The 12,686-nt window shown below is 39.2% G+C and overlaps 1 protein-coding gene across 1 annotated transcript in view; it reads right to left on the reverse strand.

Annotated features, from left to right (window-relative positions):
- The window catches only part of LOC134356872 (voltage-dependent L-type calcium channel subunit alpha-1D-like), a 395,212-nt gene that overhangs the window by 105,467 nt on the left and 277,059 nt on the right, over positions 1-12,686 (reverse strand). Inside the window, exons 31-32 of the mRNA XM_063068094.1 lie at positions 4,877-4,906; positions 3,173-3,256 (exon numbers count right to left, since the gene is read on the reverse strand). Of these exons, the coding sequence (XP_062924164.1) occupies positions 3,173-3,256; positions 4,877-4,906 (114 nt within the window). The remainder of the gene's footprint in view (positions 1-3,172; positions 3,257-4,876; positions 4,907-12,686) is intronic.

The raw sequence follows: 12,686 nt of genomic DNA on the forward strand, positions 1-12,686 counted from the left end.
ATTCTTCAATTATGTGAAGCAAAAAAGGATGACAGGAGTGAAGGTAGGACCGATTAGAGATAAAGGTGGGAAGATGTGCCTGGAGGCTCTGGAAGTGAGCGAGGTCCTCAATGAATACTTCTCTTCTGTATTCACCAATGAGAGGGAACTTGATGATGGTGAGGACAATATGAGTGAGGTTGATGTTCTGGAGCCTGTTGATATTAGGGGAGAGGAAGTGTTGGAGTTATTAAAATACATTTGGACGGATAAGTCCATGGGGCCTGACGGAATTATCTCCAGGCTGCTCCACGAGGCAAGGGAAGAGATTGCTGAGCCTCTGGCTAGGATCTTTATGTCCTCGTTGTCTACGAGAATGGTACCAGAGTATTGGAGGGAGGCGAATGTGGTCCCCTTGTTCAAAAAAGGTAGTAGGGCTAGTCCGGGTAATTATAGACCAGTGAACCTTACGTCTGTGGCAGAAAAGCTGTTGGAAAAGATTCTTAGAGATAGGATCTATGGGCATTTAGAGAATCGTGGTCTGATCAGGGACAGTCAGCGTGGCTTTGGGAAGGGCAGATCATGTCTAACAAGCCTGATAGATTTCTTTGAGGAGGTGACCAGGCATATAGATGAGGACAGTGTAGTGGATGTGATCTATATGGATTTTAGTAAGGCACTTGACGAGGGTCCACATGGTAGGCTAATACAGAAAGTCAGAAGGCATGGGATCCAGGGAAGTTTGGCCAGGTGGATTCAGAATTGGCTTGCCTTCAGAAGGCAGAGGGTTGTGGTGGAGGGAGTACATTCGGATTGGAGGGTTGTGACTGGTGGTGTCCCACAAGGATCGGTTCTGGGACCTCTACTTTTCGTGATTTTTATTAACGACCTGGATGTGGGGGTAGAATGGTGAGTTGGCAAGTTTGCAGACGACACAAAGGTTGGTGGTGTTGTAGATAGTGTCGAGGATTGTCGATATTGCAGAGAGACATTGATAGGTTGCAGAAGTGGGCTGAGAAGTGGCAGATGGAGTTCAACCTGGAGAAGTGTGAGGTGGTACACTTTGGAAGGACAAACTCCAAGGCAGAGTACAAAGTAAATGGCAGGATACTTGGTAGTGTGGAGGAGCAGAGGGATCTGGGGGTACATGTCCACAGATCCCTGAAAGTTGCCTCACAGGTAGATAGGGTAGTTAAGAAAGCTTATGGGGTGTTAGCTTTCATAAGTCGAGGGATAGAGTTTAAGAGTCGCGAGGTAATGATGCAGCTCTACAAAATTCTGGTTAGGCCACACTTGGAGTACTGTGTCCAGTTCTGGTCGCCTCACTATAGGAAGGATGTGGAAGCATTGGAAAGGGTACAGAGGAGATTTACCAGGACGCTGCCTGGTTTAGAGAGTATGCATTATGACCAGAGATTAAGGGAGCTAGGGCTTTACTCTTTGGAGAGAAGGAGGATGAGAGGAGACATGATAGAGGTATACAAGATATTAAGAGGAATAGATAGAGTGGATAGCCAGCGCCTCTTCCCCAGGGCACCACTGCTCAATACAAGGGGACATGGCTTTAAGGTAAGGGGTGGGAAGTTCAAGGGGGATATTAGAGGAAGATTTTTTTACTCAGAGAGTGGTTAGTGCGTGGAATACAATGCCTGAATCAGTGGTGGAGGCAGATACACTAGTGAAATTTAAGAGACTCCTAGACAGGTATATGGAGGAATTTAAGGTTGGAGGAATTTATGGAGGAATAAGGGAGGCAGGGTTTGAGGGTCGGACAACAATGTAGGCCGAAGGGCCTTTACTGTGTTGTACTATTCTATGTTCTATCTTATTTTCTTGCCCGCTGGCTTGTGTGTATAGACTCTAGCAAAGAAATCTCTAAAAACTTTTTACCTTAATCTATTGTTCTAAAAGAGCTGACTAGACAAAATAATGGAAATATAGTCCAAGTTAATTACTTTTGCAATGTTACTATAATACTCCTGTTTTAAACAGAGTTAAAGATAAATTGTTAATTAGCTCTTCACAGATCTGCCAACCAATATCCACATATTCAATTATAAAGATTGAAAATGAAACACACAGTGCATCAAATATTATCAGTTATGATCACTGTGAGATGCAATATGCTTCAATAGCATTAAAGTTAAGTGCTGAATATATAACTGACATTTTAGATATTCTTAATTTGATGTAGTATAAAAATATTGTCTACACAGTAAAACTCACTGCTAAAGTGAAGGCATGATCAATTATACTTTAAAAAGCAGACTTTGAACTTCTACGTCAAAGTTCAGAGATCGTAGAATAATTTGGAGGGGCAGTTACAGATAGCCTTTTAGCCTTTACTTACATTAACTTCTGTGATAGCAATATCAACGACGCTACCAATAACAATTAAGGCATCAAAAGTGTTCCATGCATCAGCGAAATAGTGCTGTGAATGTAAACATTCAATAGGAGCAGAAAGGGATGAGAAAGACAATAGAAAATAAGTAACAAGAGAGTACAAGAGTTACAACACAAGTGAATTACAACCGAGGTAAACTTGGCTGTATTTTGCACTACTGTGAAAGCATGAATTTTATTTAATACTCTTTTTTTCTTGTCAACTCTAATTATAAACATATCAGACAAAAGTTCAAATTGTTTCCATTTTAAATTCATGTTATGAAATGCAATATGAAAATTTTTGCTAAATAATTTAAGAAGACCAACACCGATAAACATATCTGATATCTAATTTCATGAAGTGTTTCCAGTAAAGCAGACAAAGATTGATAACAGGAATATTCTTTGTTTAATATTTCAAAATTTTAGATAGCAGATATATTGTGCCTTAGTAAATGCCATAAACATACTTAAGCCATTCCTATTAATTAACTTCATTGATTTGAAAATATTAATTGCCTCTGTTAGAAATAGTATAGAATTATATAAAAGGCTTTTGCACAGGAAGGGCCATAAAATTTTCACTGAAGACAAATGCTTTCACAGTTATGCTCGTTTTTGTATTGGAGAGTTCATCTTCTCTGTGTTCTAGAACAGGACAGAGGAAAAAGTAAGAGAAGTCAGGCTTTGAAGGCTCTTCTTTATTTCATAAAAGAAGGTACAATTGCTTGTGACTTGCCCAGTGATAATGTTTTGTCGCACTAAAGGGGAGAAGTAATGGTTTCTGGGAAGGTACAGTACTCACATCAATTTCACCGAGTACGACGTCAATAATGCTGCCAATAACGATGAGGAAGTCAAACACGTTCCAGGAGTCACTAAAATAGCCCTACACAAAGTAGGTAGGGGGCAAATGTTTACATTAACATATTGAGCATTGAATGCATCTTTAGTTAGCTTTAACACAAAACAGAAACAATAAATTTAATAATGTTTAAAAGAAAAATTAGATAGGGTTTTAATGGGTTATTAAACAGATGCCATTCTCCTGCTATTTTAAATTTACTTTAATGGAAATAGAATTAGCTTGAAGGGAAATAAACATATTCTACTGGGGCAAGTATAAGAAAACGTGTTGTGAAAATATTGTATGTGAAAACCTTTGGGTTTTTATTTGGGATAAATTTGAATATAACTTGTGGCTCAGAACATAGGTCAATTTCCTAAAGAAAAAAATAAAAACAATTTGTTTATATGCCAATTACCAGTATATCAGCTTTATCAGACTATCCTAAAAACAGTATTTATAATTAAATCAGTGATGATTACTACATAACATTAAATGTTTACTTCCTTTTTTAATTAAGTACTTCTACAAATCAAAAAATTACAGTGTGCAGCTTTGAGAGATCTCAGTGGTGCAGTTATTAAGGCTGAGGAGCATCTATGTAGAGTTTGCATGTATTCCCTGTTATTGCAGGGATTACCTCTGTGTAATTTTTCTCCCATATGCCAAAGACGTAGTTCATGAGTCACTTGGCCATTATACATTGCCCCTATTGTGCAGGTGAATGGTAGAATCTGGGGGGAGTTGATGGACGTATAATAAAAGTAAAATAGAACCAGCACAAGTGGGTGGTTGATGCTCAGCACAGGACTTGGAGGCTGAACTACTGTTTCTCAACTGTATAATTCTATGATTCTATTACTCTTAACAGCTTAAAATCAAGAATTTGGGAACTAGTTTAAGACTAAAATAACATACATCAAAGTTGCTGGTGAACGCAGCAGGCCAAGCAGCATCTGTAGGAAGAGGTGCAGTCGACGTTTCAGGCTGAGACCCTTTGTCAGGACTAACTGAAGGAAGAGTGAGACTGCTCTTCCTTCAGTTAGTCCTGACGAAGGGTCTCGGCCTGAAACGTCGACTGCACCTCTTCCTACAGATGCTGCTTGGCCTGCTGCGTTCACCAGCAACTTTGATGTATGTTGCTTGAATTTCCAGCATCTGCAGAATTCCTGTTGTTTGCGTTAAAACTAAAATAGTTTGTTTTAGTAGTTTTGCAATTAGCAAATGTGTCAAATGAATAAATCCTTTAATAGTTTAAAAATACACCTTTCAATTTTTAACAACTATCAATTAATAACGTTTGTCTCTTTGAAACAATTGTTTATAAGATACAAACTCAAGTACTCCAATTAAGTGATCTGCAGCATGATAGCTATTATTTTATTCAATATTCCAATTTTAATTAAAGTAAAAAAAATTAACAGGATTATTCATGACATAAAATAAGCTGGTGAACTGCTCTAGTATCAACCATTAAAGACTAGAAGAAAGAGTTCCACAACCAATTGGAAGAATTAGGGGGTGAATGGAGATTCGGGTTGCAAGGAAAAGGAGAGGGTGGCACGAATGGACAAGTCACGCCAACTAGAAACCCCAGAAACCATGCATAATTAGTAGCTGACAAACAAAAATGCACTGCAAAAGTCAGATAAAATCACTTACTAGCCATCTCTCCTTTTTTTTCACACACACCTAATACAAAGTGTTAGTTAAAACTTAGTAAATAGAAGAAATGCAACTTTGTGGAATATAAGAATTTGCACATTAAAGTATCACTTTATTACAAATTTAAAACAACATATTTAAATAAAGTGACATCTAACCATAAAAGAGTACTGCCGCAATCAATTCATGCTTATATCCCATAATACTTAGAATGAAAAGCTTGTAAGTCATTCTGATTGGAATGGAAGCCCTAAACCAAATAATCCAATGATGGGCAAGATACATTTCACTTGATTGCATGCTGGCACAATGTAGCTTTTGATAGACTTTTTAAACAAGAGAATCAAAATTGAATTGTCTTCTTTTCAGTTGGTTGGACTGAAAATTGACAAAAAACACAAAGGTCAAGAATATGATCTAAATAAAGTGCAGGAGTGTTGCTCATTAATTTTGAAGATAAATTACTTGCTCCTTATGCTGATGAGTAGTGAGGTGAGAAAAAAATCAGCAACATGAGATCTGAATAATTAAAACCTGCTTTTTTAAGTGTGGTATTTGCCCTTAGACATGCATTCGAGCAGAAGATTGTGCTGAAGGCTATATTGTTCACAGTTGGAATGATGTGTATTTGGCTTCACCCCCGTGCACCCTCTGACCTTCATTTCCATCAACTGATGATTATTCCATTCCCATCTATCAAACACTCCTCCAATTAATGCTTTTCTTTTCACACAATAGAGGCTATTTCTGCCCCTTTCAGAAAAACTTACTGTGATTGGCAGTAAGACAAGTTTATATTGTGACTGCGTCCTGAATTACAAAGAGAGAGAGAGAGAGAGAGAGAAGGGAGGAAGGGAGGGAGAGAGGGAGAGAGGGAGAGAGGGAGGGAGAGAGAGAGAGAGAGAGAGAGAGAGGGGGGGAGAGAGAGGGAGAGAGAGAGGCAGGCGCAAAGACTGCTCACAGTTATGTTTACATTTCTACGAGGATGCTGCCTGCTTGGAAATTCTTATAGACAGAGAAGGGAGGAGATGTTTGAGTGACAGTTGGTATTCAGCACGGGGAGATAAATAGAAGGTCAGATGATAGACCTCAAACATATGGTTTTGAACACTGAATGAGCTTTGTTGTGCCCACAGAAAAAGTAGGTTTTGGAGGATCAATCAGTGGCTCTGGCAGTGTGAACAGGGCGTGACCAGTTGGGAGCTATTTGTGTGTCCAACCCTTGCCTGAGTTGATAACTCCACCACAGAAGAACGGTCCCCTTTGTTGTGGTCATGGTCAGTGACTTTTAAAGGATTTTGGAGGACAATGGGAAGATCAACGGCGTCAGCTCACCTGAAGACTCAAATCTCTCCCTCTCTTTCTCTCTCTCTCTCCCTCTCTCTCCATCACTACTCAATTCAATACCATGAACTGAACCGAACTTTACCCATCATCGCAAGACTATCTATTTACTAGACATGAAGAAGCTTGATTTTCATATATTTCCACACATATATATATATATTTATATACATTCATTGCTAACCTGTTTGACTTACCTGCAGTTAATTTGGTCTCCTGTCCTCTTTTCTTCCAGTCCCAATGAAGGGCTTTGGCCCAAAGTGTTAACTTCACATCTCTCCATAGATGCCGTTGACCCACTGAGATCTTGCAACATTTTGTGTTACTCCAGATTTTCAGCGTCTGTGTCTCTTTTGTGTCTTTTGAGTGTATTGTTGATTGTGTAAGAAGGTCAGAACACGCGTTGGCTATTGAGGATTGTGACGGGTGAGGGATTGAGATTGGAGGTTGTTTGGGAGGTTTGGGTTACATTGGTAGCATATATTGTCACATACCACGTGACGGGTTAAAGAACCAGCAGAAATGAAAAACACTTTGGAGTCCAGTATTGCTATTAACTAATAGTATTTATTAGTAATTACGCAATACAGTAATTAGATTAGTTTAGATTATGAGGACACTCAGTCCTCGTTTATTGTCATTTAGGAATGCATGCATTAAAAAATGATACAATGTTCCTGCAGAATGATATCACAAGAAACACAGGACAAACCAAGACTAAAACTGACAAAACCACATAATTATGACATATAGTTACAACAGTGCAAAGCAATACCGTAATTTGATAAAGTGCAGACCATGGGCACAGTTAAAAAAAAAGTCTCAGAGTCCCGATAGCCTCATCATCTCATGCAGATGGTAGAAGGGAGAAACTCTGCCTGCCATGAACCTCCAAGCGCCGCAAACTTGCTGATGCAGCACCATTGGAAGCACTCGACCGCAGCGGACTCTGAGCCCGTCCGAAAACTTTGAGCCTCGAACCAGCCCTCTGACACAGCTTCTCCGAGTACCATCCTCTGCCGAGGGCTTCGACCCCAAATTTATGGCGGTGCGACACAGCTCGCAGCAGCCACTCCGGTGGTGATGTCTGTTATTTGTCAAGTAGGGTGCCATGCACAATCCTGATTTGATAGAGACGGACGTGAGAGCACGGAGGAACATCTGGTGAAACTTCTGAAATGCCTGCTTCACTGCTGCTGCTACTGTGTGATCCAGAATCTCTGGAGGGGAAGGCCCTGAGTCCTCGGCTTTGCTTGTTGCTCGAACGCCGGGGCGGAGTCAAAGCGCTCGGCAGAGGATGGTGCTCGGAGAGGCTGTGTCGGAGGGCTGGTCGGAGGCTCGAAGTTTTCGGATGGACTCAAGAATCTGCTGCGGTCGGGTGCTTCCAATGGTGCTGCATCAGCAAGTTTGTGGTGCTTGGAGGTTCATGGCAGGGAGAGTTTCTCCCTTCTACCGTCTGCATGAGATGATGAGGTTATCGGGACTTTGAGACTTTTTTTTTACCGTGCCCATGGTCTGCTCTTTATTAAATTACAGTATTGCTTTGCACTGTTATAACTATATGTTATAATTATGTGGTTTTGTCAGTTTTAGTCTTGGTTTGTCCTGTGTTTCTTGTGATATCATTCTGCAGGAACACTGTATCATTTTTTAATGCATGCATTTCTAAATGACAATAAACGAGGACTGAGTGTCCTCATAATCTAATCTAATCTAATTACTGTATTGCGTAGTTACTAATAAATACCATTAGTTAATAGCAATACTGGACTCCAAAGTGTTTTCTGTTTCTGCTGGTTCTTTAACCCATCATGGAGTACATGACAATATATGCTACCAATGTAACCCAAACCTTCCAAACAACCTCCAATCTCAATCCCTCACCTGTCACAATCCTCAATAGCCAACGCGTGTTCTGACCTTCTTACACAATCAACAATACACTCAAAAGACACAAAAGAGACACAGACGCTGAAAATCTGGAGTAACACAAAATGTTGCAAGATCTCAGTGGGTCAACAGCATCTATGGAGAGATGTGAAGTTAACACTTTGGGCCAAAGCCCTTCATTGGGACTGGAAGAAAAGAGGACAGGAGACTAAATTAAAGAGTAGGTGGAGGGTGAGAAGCACAAGCTGGCAGATAACAGGCAAATCCAGGTGAGGAGAGAAAGATTGGAAGATGGGGGTCGGAGGGAAGGATGCAAGAAGCCGGGAGGTAATAGGCGGAAGAGACTAAGGGTTGAAGAAGGAAGAATCCAATAAACTCTGCAATAAAGGGAAGGAGGTGAAGAACCAGGTGAAGGTCATCTGGTGAAAAGCAAATACACATAATTCCAACTGTGAACCAGGTGATGTGAAAGTCTCATGAGGGTGGGGAAGGAGAAAGAAGAAAGGTAAGGGGAAAGGGTTTGAGAATTAAAGCGAAAAGGGGGTGGGAGTGGAAAACAGAGAGGAGTGGTTACTAGAAGTTAGAGAAATCGATGTTGATGCCATCAGGTTGAAGACTACCAAGATAGAATATGAACACCTTTACTCAGTCCACCATAACAGCTGGAATCTCCAGTGGCAGGCCACTTTAATTCCACTTTTCATTCCCACACTAACTTGTCTGACAACAGTCTACTCTATCGACAAATGCTGACAGAATGCTCTCCACAATATATCTGTAGAGACTTGCTAGAGTCTTTAGTGACATATTAAATCTCCTCAAACCCCTAATGAAATATGGCTGCTGGCATGCCTTCTTCATAGTTTCATCAATATGTTAAGCCCAGGATAGTTCTTCTGAGGTGTTGATATCCAGGAACTTGAAGCTGCTCAACCTTCAAATGCTGACTCCTCAATAAGGACTATTGTGTGTTCTCCTGATTTCCCCTTCCTGAAGTTCACAATCTGTACCTTGGTCTTAGTAATGTTTAATGCAAGGTTGTTGTTACAACACCAGTCAATCAGCTGTTCTATCTCACTCCTGTACACCACATTGTCACCAACAACAGTTGTGTCATTGGTGAATTTAGATGGTGATTGAGCTGTGGCTAGTCATACAGATATGAACGTAAACACAGTAAAGCGGCGTGGTTAGCCCAATCTTCTAGATATGATCTTTTAGACTAGCTTGTTTGTAATAACTTTATATGGTAAATGAGAGGGAATTATATTGCATAGGACTGAGCATTCACAACAGAGGTTGAGTGGAGAATTGCAAGCATAATGTAAATCAAAAAGGTTAGTATATCATGGTTGATTATAGATAGCTACTAATTCTCTGGACTGGAGATGACATGGCAAAAACTGATGTCCAGAAGTCTGAGATCTTTGTATTCCATGAAGATGTGCTAATACGGAATGAGGCCTTGAATCTGATAGCGTGAAATTGAGGAAGGGTCCAATCGTGAAGGTTAAAGGATTAACAGCTATGATGTAAAGCCAAGTGGCATTTTCTGATTTGCATAAATTTACCTCACAAATACACAGTTTGCGTTGTGAATAACTGCTCCAGCCACCTCTTCAAGACAGGATGTGAGATTTAACAGGGAACTAAAGAGAAGCATCAACCTTCTTGACCACTTTGAAAACTGAAGAACTTTATTTATCAGCAAATGGAAAGGAGAAAGTATATCTAGGTGTCTAACATATAAGCATGATGATAACAACAGACAAGGAAGCTTGTGGTACCAGCAAGTGTATCTTTTTCCTGGGTCAGCAAAAGTTAATACAAGAGGACATCCTTTTAAAGCATGTGGAGGAAGGTTTAGGGGAGAGTTTAGAGTTTTTATTTACATAAAAAGTGCTCTGTCTCTGGAATGTGGTGCCAAAGGCAATGGTTGAGTTTGATCCATCAGGGGCATTTAACAGACTCTTAGACATACACATGGATGAAAGAAAAAATTGAGATATATAGGATGGAAGGGTTAGATTGATCATGGAGTAGGTTAAAAGGTCGACACAACATCGTAGGCTGAAGGACCCATACTGTGGTGTACTGTGCTGTGTTCTACTTGTAATTTACATTAAGTGCATATTATTTCCAAGAAAATAAAATATTTAGATTATACTTAACATTCCCGTAATTAGTAACAGTGAATAATTACAAATAATAAGATTAATAGTTTCAATAAACTATTCACTTTCAAAATATATTTGACAAAATAATAACAAATGAAGTGATGTGCAAATTCTTACTTTTACCACAGAATAGGCAAAATATATATTATAAAGCTAGTTCATTAAAATGCAAATGAGGGAAACTTATAATAGTAAATCCCAAACATTTACTAACAATAGCAATGGGAAATTGATCCCACTTCTACTTAATGCTTCCAGTTTAATTTCAAGCTTTTATTTTAAATGTTTGTAGTTCATTTTTTAGCCCTTTCACTTGCACCAAACTGGTGCAGCATTGATAGTTTTTAGGTTATCATCCATTATCAAAAGGTAGAACCAAAGATAAATCTGAAATGAGATAACAATGCACTTGAAGAGAGCTTTGCTGTTGTTTGCACAAATTACATCTTCCCAGGAGTAACCATTTTCATGCCTTCTTAGGACAACATGGCCTTTTGAGCACAATGCAGATCCAAGTCACCACTCAGGGAGGAGCCTTCATTATTTTCATTTCTGCTCTGTTCTCGCCCTCGCATTCCCACTGCCAACATTGTTTCCTAACCCAAACTGCCGGGATGCAGGTTCTGACAATACCCACTCCTCAAAACAGGGCAGGGCCCTGCTGATTCTCCTTCACCTTCACCTTGTCCTCACCTCCAAAAGTCAACTCTAACCACTTTGTTCTGACCTAAGGTACAGGCATCTGATGTCTCTCCCCATCCTTCCCTACCTAACCATAACACAACCCAGCATATCACCGACTCTTAGCTCTCTCCTTCCCCCCAGTGTCTCAATTAAAACGCACATTCTAATGTTGCCATTCGCCACCCCACCTCCACTCCTAGATACCTCATGACTGCACAGTCAGCATAAACTCCCGTGTGTCTACTTCATCTGTATCATCACAGTGACAGTAGAAGGCTCAAAAACAGGGCTTTCCAACCTCTTTTTAATGCATTGGACCAACACCACTAAGAAAGGGGTCCATGGACTCCAGGTGGGGAATCCTTGCTCTAAATTCTTTAATGCCTCCCCTGCCCCTACATTGAATAGCCATAGTGTGGCTTCAGTGGTTTTGCACTATTACCCCCCCCCCCCAAGCTACAGCAAAAATTTGATGTTACCCTACTTCTCTAAACTGGCCTCAGGCATCTTTTTGATGTCCCTTCAGTTGTTACAGAAATACTTGATGCAATTCAAATGTGCAGTTTTTATGGGAAAGGGTCACAATGAAGGAAATGTTAGCACCAAATGCAATGCCCATATTGAACACCATTTTCGGGGCCTTGGAATCTCTGGGTTAGGGTATTCAGCTGCCTTTACTACCTGCACATATACATTCCATATATCTATTGTCTCTAAATTACTAAATATAACTGTCCCAACTACACTAGTATACCATTTAGTCTTTTTCTGAAAATTTTGAATTAAATTTCTCACTCTCTTCAATAAAAATCACACTACTGCAGATCACCAGTGATGTTCTAGTTCAGCTTTAGCAGCAGTAATATTCATCACTATTAATACAGAAAATTTAGACACCAACAGTAAATTTATGGCTAATGGATGCATGATAGCAGAATTTACCGTTTTTATTTTGATGTGATGTTATTTATGGCATGAGGTAACTGCATACAACTTTATGTACCGCCTATTCTATAATCACATTTTCAAAATAATCTGAGTCACTGCTATACTTTTAGAGAAAAAGCTGATCAGAAATTTAAAGTGCAATGTATAAGAATTCTAGACATAGTCAAACTAGAGTTTTCAGTTTGTGTTTTTAATCACTTATTTTGTATAAATCATTGATGTTATATTTTTAATCGTTGATTTCATTCATTTTAGCTTGTTGTTGATGATGTTGTGGGTAATGATGGTTCAAATATCAATTGGAAATCTCAACAAAAGATTACAGTAATTGCATCAATTTGTTTATGACATTGTTTATATTTAGGATCTAGGAGTAACCTCAGCTTAAATATCAGGGAAAACAAATTTTTGAAGCTAAACCATTTTGTTTTCTTTTTTATTAATTCCCACACTAGTAGTAAGCTGCACCTCCATGCTTTCAAATCTAGACTACAGTTTTATTCATTTTATAGATAAAACCAATATAACAAGAGCTCAGAAAAACTTCATTATTATTCACTAATATAGTTTGTAATTACACTAACACAATGGTAAATGTTTATATGCATATACACCATGACATTACAGATTAGAGTAACACACACAGGTGTTTAGATATAATAATGCTACAATACAAATTGTTGAAAGCTGAACCTCAGTAAATCTACTTGGAATTAAACTGTATATTGGGTTATTTTCAAGAGGCTTTCTCTGACATATTTCAC

This window comes from Mobula hypostoma, chromosome 15, assembly GCF_963921235.1.
Source record: "Mobula hypostoma chromosome 15, sMobHyp1.1, whole genome shotgun sequence".
In the NCBI taxonomy this organism is placed as follows: domain Eukaryota; kingdom Metazoa; phylum Chordata; class Chondrichthyes; order Myliobatiformes; family Myliobatidae; genus Mobula; species Mobula hypostoma.